The sequence below is a fragment of the Adiantum capillus-veneris genome, chromosome 13, assembly GCF_014529385.1.
Source record: "Adiantum capillus-veneris isolate H3 chromosome 13, ASM1452938v2, whole genome shotgun sequence".
NCBI classification, from domain to species: domain Eukaryota; kingdom Viridiplantae; phylum Streptophyta; class Polypodiopsida; order Polypodiales; family Pteridaceae; genus Adiantum; species Adiantum capillus-veneris.
Window position 1 is genome coordinate 153,358,641 of NC_140943.1, and position 18,395 is coordinate 153,377,035.

The following is an 18,395-nucleotide window of genomic DNA, read 5'->3' on the forward strand; positions in this document are numbered from 1 at the left end:
ACAGGGTCGCACATATCTAGTCTTCTTGCTCACACCTTTGGTTATAGACGAGGCACTCTTGATATGACTTGCAATTCATATCTAGTCTTCTTGCTCACATCTTTGGTTATAGACGAGGCACTCTTGATATGACTATCTAGTCTTCTTGCTCACATCTTTGGTTATAGATGAGGCACTCTTGATATGCCTCCACATATCCAGTGTTCTTGCTCACATCTTTGGTTATAGACGAGGCCCTCCTCCCACTATGCATCAGTGTGATCTCCTTTCGTGGAATACAGTTTGTACCACGATTTGCTGCAATAAATTACAGATTAGGTGGAAGGCTCGTTGCATCGCATCTTGGGCAAACAGCTTTCCCCAACATCTACCACCTTGACAGCTATCTCATCAAAGTTGTCGCATACTATTCTGTGTCAGGTGGATACATCAGTAGGCTCCTCCAGGGCAACGGAGCGGCATAGATACTCTTTTATTTGGCTATGAGCGAAGTCTTCCGCATTCTCAGTCTGGATCAGAGACACATCACATGCCATTACGCACCTCCTCGATGGTTCAAACTGCATCTTTGTATATGCCACTGTTATCTATAGCTAGCAATCATACTGCACTCCTCCAGTTCCTACTTCCTCTGGGAGATAGGCCCATTGAGCATCCCCAGAGGTCTCTTGTACACAGTATATACCTCCCTTTTCTGCAAAAAGAAGACACAAAGAGAGAGAGAGAGAGAGAGAGAGAGAGAGAGAGAGAGAGAGAGAGAGTTGAAAATGGTAGTGTTACAGCACTAGAAACATGTAAGACCCAAAAGCTGGTCCCGAGGCCCAATATGAAACCTAGGTAGCGAAGCTCTATATAAAACTCTCTCTCGCATAGAAGTATACAGCTTAGCAAGGTACAAATATACATGAAAGCGTCAAAACTGAGCGAAGCCCGCACCAAACGTACGAGTGACACCTTAAACTAGGCTGGTAGCCTTTGTGCCTTCAACATCTCCTCAAAGACCATGTCGATGAATGTATCATTCTGCAAGCAGTAACGCAATTAGCTTTAGGCCGCCTCATCTACATTCTCCAAAAAAGACCAACAAAGAAGCAAGATACTACAAACAGATCTTCACCTGCACAAGTCGGAAGAGAGCATCACGGACTCCTTCCCTACTAATAACTGGCTTACTTGGCAACACGGAATTTGGTGTCAGAGATGGTGATGGCACAGGTGGAGGGAATGGCTGCAGAAGAGGAGCACCAACTGACGGCTGCAATGGAGGGGGAGGATGGAGAAAGGTAGGTTGAGATGAAGGTAAAGGAGGAGGCACAAAAAAGTAAGGTTTTAGAGGTACTTCTAATGATTTGCTGCTTCCTGCCTCACTGACAGGCTGGGATGTAGATAACGGTACTGGTGGTGGTGGTGGCGGAGGCGGGGGCGGCATTGCAAGAACTGGAGAAAAGGGAGGAATGACCCCAACAGGAGTAAGCACCGGAGAAGGATGAACAACTACATTCGGTCTCATTGCACAAGAGGATGCAGAATCATGGGAACCCAGGTGTGTAGCAATCTACAAACAGAAACAGAGATTGTCATAAAACCACTACATTGTATCTGCTAATCTGTACACCGTGGTGAGGTTTCAGGAGAGAATTCAGGAAAACTCACATTGAAGAACCGTTCCAGAGAACCTTCCGTCACCCCTGCAGCCGATGGCACTGCTTGGGGTTCCAAAGGGCCTTCAACAGTTGCAGGTGTTGGGACAGCTTCCAGCTCTTGGAATTCATCCCTGAAAGAAACAGTTAGCATTATGTAGCCTATCCCCAGTCTCAGCCAAACAAAAGGAAGAAAAATCTTTCAGAAAAATAATTTAGGCTACATAGAACATAAGCCCCTGTGCACATGCCACTGAGGACAGAGAAACAGAACCATGCACTTAAATGATTGCTCTATACTAGCTCCCCTTTGATATCCGTGCCTAAAAACAAGCTTCTGTATTGGACCACCTTTCTCAGGATGAAATAATTATTCAATTCACCTAGACCAATTTTCAAATTTGAACATGTCGCACAGGCAACGCAAAGAGAAACCTTTCATATAGAAAGGGAAAGGTCATGCAATTGCCACACACACAGATCATTCGGAAAGGAGCTTATGTAATATGCAATCAGAGACGGTTTTCTAGTCGTGACTACACGACGACTTGACCTCAAGGTTCACTATATGAAATACAAAGTGGGCTTGGTGATACTACATAAGGCAGTGACAGTGACTCTCATTGCCCATCTGCAGCTCTCAAAAATTAAGACGCTCCACAAAAGCAACAACTAGCTGAGGTAATTATCTGAACCACAACCACCATATAAGAGTAGAATCCTGAATTCCAGTTTTTAAACTCCCCTCTTTACTTGGATCATATAATGGCAAGGTCCTTTTCATGAGTTTATCAGAGACTTCATTACTTAATAAAGCAATCTAAAATGCCTGAGATGCAGCCACGGAAAAAACACTGATAACAAAGTCAAACACAATAGCAAAAGAACTCAAACAACTTCACGCTTGAAAACTTGTAGACAACACCGAAAAGGCAAAGTTCCCCTTCAGAGAGAGTGTTGGCCCCCAAGTCGGGTGCCCCTAGCGATGTCTTCTTTATTATCAATCAAAATTGTGTTACAACTATTGAACCATTCACATGAGCTGGTTCTTGATCATTAATTTAATGGCATCTGGCATTTGGCATAAAAGCAACGTACAAATTGTCCGCTATTTACAACTGGTGCTAAAAAGCACTCAAATCACCTGCTAACAGTAAGTGATGCTAGAAAATCATCCTAGCGTAATTTTGTGATGTCAGCAACAGTCCCACTTTTTGAGCCATGATCTGCGGCGCTATTGATGGTCGACTGGGTCTTGGACGTGTGTCCAACCATTAAAGGTGGGTCTAGGGTAGAACAGGTTCAATCAATCGTTCCAGGTAAAAGTCGCAACCGGTCTTGGACTCGGTCTAACAGTTACACAAGGTTTGGGTTATGGATCTAGGAATATTTCCAGCCATACAAAAAACCGCTACAATGGCAACTGGGCCCAAAATAATTCCCTTTACCTACTAACTATGAACAAACAACAAGAGAATTGAGAAATATCAATAGAACATTTTCTGATTTTTTTTTCCAAAAATCTCGACTTATTGCTTAAAACCCTAATTCTTTGGAGGTGATCACAGTTAAAGTCCATTTGCATCAATGGGGGGGGGGGGGGGGGAGAGAGAGAGAGAGAGAGCCCCTACGAGGCCTACTCTGCTATCTCAAGATAGTACAAGGCTCTGCAACTCTACAATGCCGAAATGTGGTCGCCCCCTCCTCCCTTCCTAGGTGGACACAAAATCTTCCCGACCAACCCGTGACCCTAAATGAAAAAGGGAGGGCGCCAACTGGACCAAATCTAAAATATCCCCCCCATATGCCTAGAATCTAGGAAAACCTCACAAGGCCAAGCACACCCACAAAGAAGCCCTAACTCACAATATCTAGACGGGAAAACCCACAAGATGACCTCCAAAACTCTTAACAACTACAACACACTGGCACCTTGTGTCAACTAGAAAATCACTTGACTCAAACACAACTAGAAAAGAAAGATTCACACTTGAAAACTTGTAGACGAATGGAAGAGGAAGAGTTCTCCATCCGAGGTATTGCTCCCCAATTCGAGCACGATTGGTGGTATTTATATATTATTGCTAAAATTGTATTACAGCTGTGAAGTGAGACCACTCACATAATCTGGTTGTGGCTCTTAGCCATTATTGTATAGGCACTTGGCCTAAAAGCACCTTTAAAATCGTGTGCTATTCATAACTGGTGCTAAAAAGCACTCAAATCATCTACTAAATATACGTGATGCTAGAAAACCATCCAAGCATTAATTTTGCCACTTCGGCAGCCTACTACAATCCCACCTTTGCACCGTTATTTGTAGGACTATTTGTGGGCAACTTATCTCAAATGTTTACGCCCTTGTTTTGCTACTCCCTTTGCTCCTGCTCTCATGGTTCTGATGCGGTTGACTACTGCCACGTCACCATCTTGTGACACTATGTTCCTACTATTTCTCTTCCAGCAGATTCTTTACGTAGACGGGAAAAATAACAAGGTATACCTTCATAAGTTCAAAATAGTTTAAACTCACGAATTATAAGAGGGAATAAAGCACTCATAAAACTATAAAAGCAAGGGACACAAGAAAAGAAAAACAAAAACAAACAAACAAACAAATGAAATCACTTTGTTTGCTACGAAACAAAACTAGATAAAACAAAACATTATTAACTTAAAAATATTTTTAGAAAAGGCATGTGTAAAATAAGTTGACGCAACTTACTTGGCTTAAAACAAGTACTCAACTTTAAGAAAAAAAAAAAAGGATAAGACATCTTAAAAACTTAATCCTAGAAATCAAACTTCACACAACAACTTCAAACTTGACACAACAACTTCTAACGGAACACATTCTTAAGTCCTCAAGTAAGCTAAATATGAAATCGAAAAATGAATACTACTACAAACCTACGAAGAGCAAAGAACCAAACTTGACAATATGTGATCTCAACTTCACTGCTTGTCCAAACAGAAAGAATAAGATTATCACCTTTATCATGCATAGCTTGGACAACAGCTATGACATCCCTACTCACGTCGTCAGTGCCCAAGAGTAGGTGCAGGTTTATATAGAGGTCATTCATGCTTTGAACGTACTCTACAAAACCAACGAGCTGAGTTTCTATCACCCTCCGGAGATGATGGACATACTCAGCCATGATAAAGGCTAGCAATTGTCAAGCTATAGTGAAAATACTAGAAGCGCTAAAGATCAAAACAACAACATAAGGTGTTATTAAGTCAAACAATAAGTGGGCTTTTTAGCTCCCCACTTCTATTGAATTTACTACTGATTATCTTGAACATTCCAAAGGAAGAAACACTAAAAATAAACTTACTACAATGCAAAAATGAACGAACTTTTTTCATGATTCTTTTGAATGAATCATGAAAAATAACAAGGTGGCTGATGCAACTTCTTGTCGACCACATGCAGTGTTATCACCTAGTGCCACTCATCTTGAGTTAGAAGCCTTTAAGGACTTGTACCATTGCATCTGTGTGTAACTCGTGCATCAATAAAATGATGAGGTTGATGTGAAATGAATAGTTTTTACGTCTCGATAAGTCCAATGTGAATGTTGGACAAAAATGTATTTGATAAATGTTATACGATCTGTATGCCATATGTTCACTTTTTTGTTTCGATGAGTTCATGACAAAACTTAAGCAAGGTACTTGTGAGTATCTTCGCATGGATTCGCTCTGATTTCTCTTGTTGGGTCTACTTTGATCGGTGTGATCATAGACTATTACACAATTGACTTTTGGTAAGTTGCTTTTAACAACCACAACACTCATAATACTTAAGAGAATCTTATTAAGAGAATCTTGATAAAATAAGAGAAAATCAAGCAATAATGGAGAGAAACCCATAAGAAATTGTGTGTAGAGTTGGATAACCATGACTTCTTCCCATGTGAAGAGATAGGCTCCACCATTTTGGCCATACCTCCCAAACCGTAGCTCCAAAAATTAATAAAAAAATAGGGACAAAAAGATCAGCTCAATGCTTACAACTTTTTTGCAAAAAAAAAAAAAATCCAATTCGGAATGGAAAAACTAGAGAAAAATCTCAAGAGTCTTCCAGGTGGTCCCCTCTTGACTCCATGTGCAAGCCTTGTGTCCACAAGTGAATTATGATTGAATTTGATAACATTTTGTTGACTCCAACTTCATAATGCATAAGATTCTCTTCCCTTTCACTATTGACTCTTATTCTTCATCTGTAGTGACGGTTAGGTAGATTCAGCATCCAGTGAATTTCTCATTTTCTTAGGGTTTGTTCCTACCTCTCCTTATTTCCGAGATCCAAATGTGTCAAAACCATAGCTATGTACAAAAGAAATACATAGATTTAAATTGAACGCTTTTCTGTTGAGCTTTTTACCTGCATTCTCAATCACATTATAGTTATGTGCATTTATGCACACATGGAGTCCCCCGATGTCTTATCATACTCCAACGTAAAACAACACTTAGGTCCTCTGCAAAAAATCACCTGTGTTTCCCGAAAAGCAACTGCTTTTTCTGTAGCCAACTTCTTCTATAAAAAAGCGAGTGCATTTCCAGGAAGCTCGTAAAGCCATCTCGAGCACAACACCCAATCCGGTATCTACTCAGACCAAGAGACAATCCTGTCTTGGTGCTCTCGTTACCCACCTGACGACACACCAGAAATGCTCATATCTCGGTCTCTCAATCCCCAAACTTATGAAACAAATCCTTAGTGATGCTTGAGTCGCCCATCCTGTGACACCTTGGAGATTAAAAAGCAAAGATAAGCACTTCAATATCCAGCCTAGTCGCATGGAATGCCGGTTCAGACCCATCGGAAACAGCGAAATGTTTCCTGCTGTTTCTGCTTTTCCGAAACACATTTCAGGCCATTTAATTTTTGCGGGTCCTTTTTTGAGGCGATACTACGTGGATTTTTTCTGCTGTCGCTTTTGATTTTTGTTGCAAAGTACACTCTGCATACCTCCTACAGTCCACTGCATACTGCCCACTCCATCCCACCCCCACCCCCCCACAACCACCACACACAGACACACTCTTGCTATCATTTTTGTATTTTGCTTTCATGTTCATGCCATTCTGCTTTCATGTTCATGCCACATGCGACTATGTGGACAGCAATATGTACTCTTTTGTTCAAATGGTAATCTACAGTATGCTTCGGTCTTTAGACTTCAACTCTTAATGTGAATCGTGGTTAATTGATTGTATGTTGTATCATTGTTGTGAAGTGAACTTTGAAGTCCGAATGGTCGATTCCGCGGTCACTGGTCACAAGTGTATGTAAAGAATTGTTCGGTATTGTAAGTTTTCAATACACGCTTTATCTAATATATACTATCTAGTATATTTATATATAAATTTATATTCCCGTTTCGCGTTTCCCCGTTTCTTCCCAAGCCCGAAACACCCGTTTCCCAACCGTTTTTGTTTCCCGTTTCCGAAACGGCTGGCAGCTATCCAGCATCACAAGCAGCCTCTAGCAAGACTAGAGCAAGTACCAATTTCTTACGCAAGTAACAATTCACAAAAAGGTAACACTTACGAAAGACATACAAAGAAAATAAAATGAACTTTGCAGATGCATACTCTCCCTTCCAAGGCACTCAACAGCAAATAAGGGAAAACTAAAACATAAACTATCACATTAGCTGTCTACAACGACATCCACTTTTCATTGTAGCAATGATCAATAATCTGCAAAAGTCAAATGCAAATTTCAAAAAATCCGTCAATAGCAAGAGCGGACTTACCCTTGGGGAGGCGAGAACACTTTTCTCTTTGGAGGATTCTTGGAATAAGCATTCAAAATCCTTCAAAACCAAGAATTTACCTCAAATAAGTAGATGAGAGAAATACAAGTGATAAGCTTTTGACCACAGATTCCAAAGGGATAATATTGAAACGATGACTTTTACCGTGAAAATAAATTGGCAACCTCTTCACATTCTCGAGGGTTATAAAACCAGATGCCATTCACCTCCTGTGCACCATTGCGATACAGCAGATATGGTACTTGCAGCTCGTACTCAAAATCATCCAGCAAGTCCTCTACTAAATTTTCTGAGTCAGATTGACAAACAAAATTTGTTAACCAAAGTCTATCTTTCAGTCTCCCAGCATCCCACCACTTTCTGAAAGCACCATGATACCATTAGAATCACACACACCACCACCATCTATACCCCTTAACAATGCTCAAAGCCACCATGAAGCCAAACAAAAGAAATGAATCAATTGACGCAACAGTGATATGATCAAGCTAAGCTTACGAGGTTTACCTGTACTCCTTCGGTTCATCACAATAAATTGAAACCGAGGCTTTGTTCTCCTATAACAGCCATTCAAAAATCAGAAAAAAAAGGGCATGTCACACTGTTACATGACCTTCAATAAAACCAAGCACACCTTTTCACCACAAACAGTGAGCCTTCAACATCTTTACGACTCTGCAAAGGTAAAAAACATTCAGTCAGAACTTCTAGGAAAGGGAAAAGCCCTTCAAAAATTATATTTGAAAATTGATAAAAAAAGGTTAGTGAGCCGCAAATGTAGAGCTAGAGAGACAAAAGTTACTTGCTGCACAACAAACTTTTGGGTGTGTTCTGAAGTGTATTCAGCATCCGCAAAACAGAAGAATGCATTCAACAATATAGTGGCTGCAGATGTAACATTCTTTGAAGCCCTCAAATCAGAACAGAGCCTTTCCATCTACATTGTCTTACAAGGCATAAGCCATAAAGAACTCCACAATTACACATGGGTTCTTGCGGAAAATCTGACAGAGATAACACTTCTCAGTAGGTAGGCAGAGAAAAGTTGAAATCCGGCGCGGGAACCGAAGAAAAGAATGAATACTTCAACAAATTTTTGGCAGAAAAGTTTGCCAGAACAGAGTACAACCGTCAACTACAGGTTGGCATATGTGTGAAAAGATTGATCAAGTACTCCAATGACCCCAGATTTACGAAACACTTAAAGAATTACCCGATTGATGAGATTTACTCGAGATGGCGTGAGGCCATTGATTCTCCTCTCAAGTCAAGACAAAAGCTGAAAGGACAGACAAGTGCAGACAAGCGAAACCTGTACTCGCAGAAAGAGCTAGACAGAACTCTTGAAAAGAAGATGAACCAGAGGACAGCCAAAAGGTAAGTCAGAGAGTTACAAAGCAGCAGCCAGATGCGGAAGAAACGGAAAGACGAAAGCAGGATTGGTAGCAGATTTTGCGGGGACAGCCGACCTTGATCAGATGAACGAAAATACCGAACTTTGCACAACACGGAGCAAAGTGCGAGAACCAGGAAGCCCTTAACTTCTTTGATGGAAAAGCCAAGGCCAACTTCAACCAAATTGGTAGCTCAATTTGGAATTATGCCCAAGGAAATGGGGCCACAGGCCGAGGCTGTTCTAGCGGAACCCGGACGAGATGTTGCCATTACACCTGTCATTGGCAAACTACGTTTGCATTGTCAAGGGTATTTAGGGCACGAGGACTTTTTCATCATGCCTTTGGAAGGGTGTGACGTCCTCCGAGGAATCCCTTGGTTCCCCAAGAACAGTGCCGTGGTCGATTTTACGGCAAGGCAAGCCATCTAGAAGAATGAGAAGGGCAAAGAGATTGTACTTGATGGAAAACTGAAAGGCGATTCCGTCCCACTTGATGAAATCCAGTTTTTATTTACCCGATTTTTTGAAAGAACTGAATGATGATCAAAGGTCGAAATGTCAGACCTCGAAAAGGAAGGACAAGATTTTCTACAAGCTCAGGCTGACTGTTTTCTAAGAGGGCTTACCAAGCAAGTTGCTTCCTTCGTGTCCTGAAGACCACGTGATTGATTCCCGGTAGTACACCACAGAACCGGCCACCTTACAGAGTTAGCCGAGCCCAAAGTAAAGAAACAATGAACCAGAAAGATGGATCTTGGAGAATGTGCAATGATTATAGAGCTCTCAATAAAATCACTATCAAGAATGGATTAGGACCGATGATATACTTGACAGACTTCAAGGGTCTACTTGCTTTAGCAGAATCGATCTAAAGAGTGGTTATCATCAAATCCGAATTGCTCCTCGAGATGTCTACAAGATAGCTTTCAGGACGACTTTTGGTTTGTATAAATATTTTGTGATGCCTTTTGGTCTCACAAATGCTCCGACTATACTCAACCGCATGACACATAGGATTTTCAGAAAGTACAGATCATTTGGGGACAGTTTCTTTGACAACGTTATCGTCTTCTCCAAGAATGAAGCAAAACACAGACACCACCTCTTGCAAATTTTCCAAGCATTGCGGAACCATAAATTGGTTAAAAATGCGGAAAAGAGCGAATATTTCTTCCCTGAGATACATTTCTTGGGACACATCGTCTCAACAGAAGGAATAAATGTGGGATGCAGTTAAAATTCAGACTATTGGCCTGATTTGAAGAATGTTCATGAGGATCGAAGCTTATCTAGGCTTCTGCTCCTATTATCAGTGGTTCATTCGGACATTTGCAGAGATATCTTCACCTTTGCCTTTGCTGACTCAGATAGGAGTTCCTTTTACTCGGGACCCATAGAGATTGCAACCTTTGAAACTCTCAAAGAAAAGTTGACTACTGGACTCGTGTTAGCCTTACCAACTTGCAAAAGCCATTCGAAGTTTACTCTGATGAGTTTGGGAGCAATCTTGATACAAGAAGGCTATGTAATTGCTTATGAGAGTACGATGCTTTCACGTCCTACAGTCTTCACAGATCACCACACTTTACGCTACTTGTCGCAGAAGTAGTTTTCAGAAAAGCAAATGCAGAGGGTGAAGCCAGCCCGTAGGGCGGTAGACTTTAGCTTTCACCCGATTCTTTACTCGACAAATTTGACTTTACGACACAGAGGAAAACTTCACGAATAAACATGTGATGGGAATGAACACTTCACACACAGCACGGCCTGGTAGCAAGAGTGCTTCCAAGCAGATAGCGACACCCTGTAGCCCTGTAGGCCCCAAAGACTGGCGCCCCTTTCGGTATTTCTTTGTTCTTATAAAACTTGGGAGAAAATTTGCGAGTTCCTGCGAGCTGTCCCGCTTTTACCGGGCAGAGTAGGCCCGATTTCCAAAGCATAACCGCATTAGGAGGCTTCACAAACAAAATCCCTATGCCAAAGGTGACTTTCTGGGCGGACACTTTCCCAAACATGGCAAGAATCTGCAACACGCTGAATTCTCTGTTTTCTGCCCTGAAAATGCACCAGATCACCTGTACAGTGATCCCAACGCTTCCCTAAAGCTCTTGGGGGTATTAGGGATCAATAAAGGTCAAAACCCTAAGCCTACAAAAATACACAGCAGGCGGAATTTTACTGTTTTGGGCTCCGTTTCGCGTGCCGGTCGCATCCATAGCAAGCCCTCCAGCTCCCACACCTGTAGGGCTACTTGCCCTTTGAATCGGACAAGATTTCTCGCGTGAAATCTCTTATACCTGCAGGGGATTAGCAACTAGCTAATCCAGCATCTGTGCAAGAGGCTCTTGCCTCGGCAATCATGCATAAACCCACATAATTGTACATACAGATGAAAAGGGCTCGAGCGGAGTATCACGTTTCTATATTCAAAGGAGAGAAGAGATGCATGAGAGTGGAATCATCGCGCTACATAAGACAAGGGAGAAGGCAAGCTTTCCATTAAAGTTGTGATCACTTGCACCCCCTACGCACACACATTGGAATGAATAAGAATCAAGATAACAACCCAAACCAGCCTTTTCTCTCAAAATTGGGCACCCCCAGCTGATGTGGTTTGCAGAATGGCTCACAAGCCACCAAGTGTCTACTTTGCCTCTTTTGAGTTAATTTCCTAGTACCCATCGACTTATAAGTGTAGTGAGTGGCCTAAACGACTTTGAACCGAGCCTCGACACCCTTTTATTGCTCCGATTCCAGTGCCGACTGGCCCAACCATCTCGTGGCGACCTGCCCTTCCCAACTGCGAGTGAAACTCTTGGCCGTCGGCCATTTCACACTGGCCACACAACATTCGGTCATTTGTGACTTCAAAAAGAGAGTCCCAAAAATTAAATAAAAATCAAGGGAAAGAAACCAACAACTAAGGTTAGTGGTTGCTGTAACAAACTGCTAACGTGTCAAAGCCTAAAGAATGGAGCCAACTTGCAGATATTGGCCGAGGGGCCTAAACCCTAAGAAGAACAAGTAACAGAAGAAGTCCTCCCAACTTATGGGGACCCCGTCCGATGGGGCCCCAAGTGACATAAAGGGATTAAAATAAAGCAAGACTCACACACACTGAAAATTGCGTAGCAGCTGATGACGTGGCAACTGTACCGAAATTCCGGAAATCACGTTGACATGATGACGTGGCAGGCTGTACAGATTTCCGCGTTTTGCGCTGACTGCTATACGGAATTCCGTGATTTACGCTGGCAACTTTTTGGCATTGCTTTTGGACCAGATGCTTTTGAGTTTAAAGGCTTTTCACTATAATTGCTTTTTAGGCCAAGGGCCTGTTAAATATGAGATTAGGGCTCATTCTCTAGCATGCTTCCTGGAGAAGGTGCAGAGTCTGGAGTACCGGCTTGTACTGTGTTGATGCAATATAAAGAAATACCGAAGGGGCGCCAAGGTTTGGGGCCAATACTCTCTAGGGTGGAATTCCGCCACTCCGTGTCGCGTGTCGTCTCTCTCTTACAGTTCAGTTGATATTGAAGTGTTAAAAGTCTGTTCAGTCTGGTCTTTTCTATTGGCACGTGGTGCCCGTCTTGTGACAGTGGTATCAGAGCATCAGGCGTGTGCTTTTCTGAAAGTATACCGGTCCTACAAAAGAACAGACAGAGCTATTGGAATTTTATTCGAGGTATCTGCGTCCTCCAACCAAGACTTATTAGCCACTCCCGCCCTTACTTCATCGTGCATCGAGCGCGCTCCCGTCTTCACCGCTCATGTATTACAGGGCAGAAGCCATTAAGATCACTTGCAAGAGAAGGATCCAAGATTTGTTTTGACCTCCTATTTTTCTCAGAGACAGTACCATGCAGATGTCTATAGCTACCAAGCCGCACACTTCCAAGGACTTGGCAAGATTTCAAGAAAAATTTTTGCCCGAAGTTATATGGTTTCTGACATCTTCCTTCGGAATGCAACTGCTGGCAGAGTGGGGGTATCCTGAAATGCTTGCCATGGAAACCCTAGCAGATTATAACTTGAAAATTTCTCGACATATCCCAGTAGATGTCTCTTCATAAGCAGATGACCTAGGAGGTCCAGTGCGATTGCTATTTTGGGACTACGATCGCCGTCAAAGAAACATTGTTTGTCCAAGAGCTGATGGACCATGCTGTGCTCGGCTACGACCTTATGGAACGAACTTAACCCTAATTTTTGGTGAAGGTTTCAGGATGGAAAGTCAATCGACTTTTCGAGCTCGACTGATGTCGAGATTGCTTTTTAAGTTTGAGTTCTGTTTGAGAACTTGTTTGGTGATCCTGTTTGGGATTTGTTTGAAATGGATGGTGTCTGTTTTGAACCTGTCTTGGTGCCGATTTGAATTGTTTGACTCTGGTTTTAAACACTGGTTTCAATGATTGGTGATTTTACTCCCGGGTGGAGAAGTGAAAATACTATTTTGGTATTGTTTGAACCTCGGAACGACGCAGGCCGATGCCTGGGGAGCGTTCCGTTGTATGCTAGAAAACCTCCAAACGACACAGGCCGATGCCTGGGGAAAGTTCCGTTGTATGCTAGAAAACCTCCGAACGACGCAGGCCGATGCCTGGGGAGCGTTTGGTTGTATGCTTGAATCTCCAAGCGACGCAGACTGCGGTATGGGGAGCGTTTGGTTGTACAGTCCTCTGAGCTCATGGCCCGAACCTTTTTAGGTTATTTGCGGGGGGAGTGACGGGGTAGTCATTGAGTAGCTTCATACCGCAGACCGTTTGTCTCGGGGGAGTGCTCAACGGCGCTGTTTGTTGTGTCTTGTAACATGCATATGTGAGCATTTGTGTTGCATTGTGATGTGCCAACCACTGAATATACCTAATTGGATGAGATTGCCTAGGTATGTAATTTCAGTGCATCAAGAGACCCGTGGAAGATCAGTACAGTCTAGGTGTGATTGGCTAATTTTACTACGCCGGAATATCAAGATTTTCGATCTGGACGAAAGGAGAAGCTAACTCCTTGATCAAAAGAGCAGAGAGGAGAAGCTAACTCCTTGATCAAAAAAGCCGAAAGGAGAAGCTAACTCCTTGACCAAAAGAGCAGAAAGGAGAAGCTAACTCCTTAATAAAAAGAGCAAATTGATTGTCCCTCGAAAATTTTTGAGCTAACTTGAGTTGTTTTGCAGATATGCTGTAATCGCGGACGATTACTCTCTTTCAAGAAGGGGAGATGTAACAAACTGCTGACGTGTCAAAGCCTAAAGAATGGAGCCAGCTTGCAGGAGTTGGCCGAGGGGCCTAAACCCTAAGAAGAACAAGTAACAGAAGAAGTCCTCCCAACTTATGGGGACCCCGTCCGATGGGGCCCCAAGTGACATAAAGGGATTAAAATAAAGCAGGACTCACACTGAAAATTGCGTAGCAATTGATGACGTGGCAGTTGTACTGAGATTCCGGAAATTACGCTAACATGATGACATGGCAGGCTGTACGGAATTCCGCGTTTTGCGTTGATTGCTGTACGGAATTCCGTGATTCACACTGACAGCTTTTTGGTATAGCTTTTGGACCATATGCTTTTGAGTTTGAAGGCTTTTCACTGTAATTGCTTTTTAGGCCAGGGCCTTTAAATATGAGATTAGGATTCATTCTCTGGCATGCTTCCTGGAGAAGGTGCAGAGTCTGAAGTACCGGCTTGTACTGTGTTGATGTATAAAGAAATGCCGAAAGGGGTGCCAAGGCTTGGGGCCAATACTCTCTAGGGTGGAATTCCGCCACTCAGTGTCGCGTGTCGTCTCTCTCTTTTAGTTCAATTGTTATTGAAGTGTTAAAAGTCTGTTCAGTCTGTTCTTTTCTATTGGCACGTGGTGCCCGTCTTGTGACAGTTGCCACAACCTCGTGACATACCCCCCTCTTGAAATGGCAAACGTCTTTGATTGCATGCCAGACATACATGCCATAGATGATTTAGTATGATAAGCACTCTTTTATCATCACATGTACCCGCAGGAAAGGTCATGAAACATAGATACAAATGACTTAATGAGACCTTCATACTTTTGTCATTTCATCTACGATAGAAGTGAGTATATTACCTTTAGCATTTGTAGAGCAATGTCCACTTCTATTGCACTTAATCCGTATGTACATCTGATATGCTAGCTCCATCATTACCCCCTCCTTTGAGGACGTTGAGTTGGGGCATACGTAGGTTGTAACCCAAAGGCCTGAAGATAAAGCTGCAATACATTTGGTGACTCCAAAAGTTCACACTCTTTCATCCACTTTGCATCCATAGGTGGATAGTTCTTGAACTTCACCAAATAGCATCTTGCAACTTGTCCCTTGACTTTTCTTTCCTTATGTATCAAAATCTGCTCTGGTACTAAGATCTCATCAAGTTCCACAACTTCATGCTGATCTTCATCTGGCATATCTTCTGGCACATCACCCACAAAGGGTCTTAGAAGACTCACGTGAAAAGCATTATGAATCTTCTAAGTGTCCGGCAATTTCAACCTATATGTAACATCGTTGATCTTCTCAAGTACTTGAAAAGGCCCATAGTAACGCATGTTGAGCTTCGGAAACAACCTTTCCTTGCCCTTCATCTTCTTTACCTTGCCTTTTCAAACCGTACGAGTACCCAATCACCATGTGAAAACAGCAATTCACGACCGTGACGATCAGCAACCCTTTTTTGCTTTGCCTGAGAATTCTCCAAGCCAAGCTTGTCTTCTTATACATTTCATCCATCTTCTCAGTGTAGCGATCTGCTCCGAAAATTTTGTCCTTTGTGTGCAAAATGAGAGACCTTTTTGCCACCCTCAACAATCTCAAAAGGTGCCTTGCCTGTTGACGAATGCATCGTATTGTCGTACACATACTCAAGCATGGGTAGATATTGTTCCCACTTGCCCTTATTATCTAACACATAGCACTTCAACAGATCCAAAACAGTAGAATTAGTCTCTTCTAACTGTCCATCAGTTTGTGGATGAAATGAGGATGAAAACTTTAGCGTGGTGCCCATGTTTTCAAACAAGGCGCTCCAAAACAAGCTCGTCATACAAGGATCACGATCACTGACAATACACTATGGCAAACCATGGTACTCGAAAACATTGTAGATAAACAATCGTGCCATCTAGTCAGTTTTATCTTCTTCTTGACAAGACTAAAAAGGGCCTGCTTCCTGAACCTGCCAATAATGGTCCATATACCATCATTCCCTGTCGGTGTTCTTGGAAGATCAAAGATAAAATCCATAGCAATGCTTTCCCATGGCCTATCTAGAATAGGCAGTGGCTGTAATAACCTTGGTGCCTTTTGCCTGTCAAACTTGACCTTTTGGCAAATCACGCATGCTTGACAAAGGCATCCACATTTCTCCTCAAAATAGGCCAATAAAAGAATGTCACGACCGCTTTTACTGTCGCATCTATACCACGATGCCCTCATACGATGGGACATGGCTTTCTACCATAACCTTATGTCGCAATGGCCTAGTGACACATAGTCTACCATGCATCATCATAAAACCGTCCTTGAGGAGGTAGTGCCTGTGGCGTTGCCCATCTTGCAACTGTTCAAAGGTCCTTGCAAAATCTTAATCAATAGCATATTGTTCCTTCATGTCATCAAGCTCATGATGATAAGGCATTGACACAGATGAAATTTGTGGCTTTCTTGATAACGCATCAGCCACAACATTCTTCTTGCCTTCCACATGCAAAATCTCAAAGTGGAACATAGAACGAATGTTTGCCCATTGCATGTGCTTTTCGGATAACTTTGACTGTGTCAAGAAGTGTCGCAATGTCTAATGATCTGTCTGGAAAAAAAAATCAGCACCTAACAGGTAGTGCTTCCAACTAGACAGCGCATAAATCACGGCCAGTAGCTCTTTCTCATAGATTTGCATAGTCTTTTCTGGCCCTTGCAAGATTCTGCTCTCGTAACCTACCACCCGAACATCTTGCATTAACACTGCCCCAATACTATTGCCACACGCATCACACTGAACCACAAACGACTTCCTGAGATCTGGTAAAACAATTACTGGATCCGAAGTCATCTTTTCCTTTAAGAGATTGCAAGCTGAAATCTCTTTTGTGTCCACTTGAACGTGACCTCTTTCTTTTGCAAAGCATGAAGGGGGGGCAATCTCGGCAAAGTTTACTAAACCTTTTGTAGTAAGAAGCTAGGCACATCATGCACCATCTTCAAATCTGGCCATGTCCTCATTGCTTCAACCTTGGCAAGATCCACTCGGACACCATCCTTTGACACTACGTGGCCAAGAAAGTGAATCTTTTCCAAAAAGAACTCACTTTTCTTAGGATTAACAAGCAACATGTGACTATGTAGCTCTTCGAAGACAACGGTCAAGTGACACCTATGCCCTCTTCATTCTTTGAATAGACTATCATGTCGTCAAAGTATGTGCCGACAAACTTTTGATGTGGGTGGAAAATCCGATCCATCATCCTATTGAACGTAGCAGGAGCATTTGTAAGACCGAACGGCATCACTAAAAACTCATATAGACCAAATGTCGTCCTAAACGCAGTCTTGTGCACGTCCTGGCCTAATACGAATCTGATGGTACCCACGCTTAAGGTCTATCCTGCTGAAAATTGCAGCACCCTCTAGTCGGTCAAGAATACCATCAATCCTTGGAATAGCAAACCTGTTCTTGATGGTATTCTTATTCAACGCACGGTAATCAATACACGTGCCAAGAACCATCCTTCTTCTGCACTAGAAGCACTAGGGAGCAAAAGGGTGAAGAGCTAGGTTGAATCAGCCCTTTCTCTAGCGACTCTTCTACTTGGCCCAAAATCTCTTTCTATTGAGCCGCACTAACCCTGTAGGGAGGCCTATTTGGTGGGCTACAACCTGGCACCAAATCTATCGCCTGATCCTCAAGCCTCTCCGACGGTAACCAAGACGGTAATGAGTCAGAAAAATAGTCACTAAACTCTCGCAAAAATGCTTACCTTTCTTTATCTAACACAGATAAATTTGACTGACAATTATCTGAAACATCACGTACAAAAATCAAGTACGCAGAAAGATGATTCTTAATTACAAAAGTGATAGTTGAAGCAGATACAATAGGGACAAACTCCCCTTTAAGCTTTACATCAAGGATGTGAGTTTTGCCCCTATGCTGAAGGGTGATCTTTTTGTTGAAGACATCCAGCACTCCAGGTATATGGAACATCCACGGGATTCCCAACACAACATGCACCCTTCCAATGACATGATATAGAATACCTCTATGTGGACAGGACATGCCAACCCTGCCTCTGTTGTGTACCCCATCTATTCAGCTTTGATGCCTAGCTTGATGGCCAACTCTGGTGAGATAAAGTTTGCTTTAGCACTTGGATCAAAGAAGATGAGTATTGTTTGGTCTCTGACTTTACCCCACGCTCTGCATAATTCACTGGCGTCTGAACTTGGCCTATCACCCACCATATTTGGCACTAGAACTGCCTTTCCTGTCCTCTGAGTCAGTTGGCCTCCTCCGCGGGGGACAATCTACGGAAAAATGGCCAGGCTGCTCGCA

General features: G+C 42.7%; 1 protein-coding gene across 1 annotated transcript in view; it reads right to left on the reverse strand.

Moving 5' to 3' along the window:
* Positions 1 to 758: 758 nt before the first annotated feature.
* Positions 759 to 18,395, reverse strand: part of LOC147445111 (mRNA-decapping enzyme-like protein) — a 42,792-nt gene continuing 25,155 nt past the window's right edge. The window contains exons 2-8 of the mRNA XM_086527588.1: positions 8,070 to 8,110; positions 7,943 to 7,992; positions 7,580 to 7,724; positions 7,415 to 7,474; positions 1,654 to 1,774; positions 1,118 to 1,555; positions 759 to 1,023 (exon numbers count right to left, since the gene is read on the reverse strand). Coding sequence (XP_086383714.1) covers positions 961 to 1,023; positions 1,118 to 1,555; positions 1,654 to 1,774; positions 7,415 to 7,474; positions 7,580 to 7,724; positions 7,943 to 7,992; positions 8,070 to 8,110 — 918 coding nt within the window. The 3' untranslated portion in view covers positions 759 to 960. The remainder of the gene's footprint in view (positions 1,024 to 1,117; positions 1,556 to 1,653; positions 1,775 to 7,414; positions 7,475 to 7,579; positions 7,725 to 7,942; positions 7,993 to 8,069; positions 8,111 to 18,395) is intronic.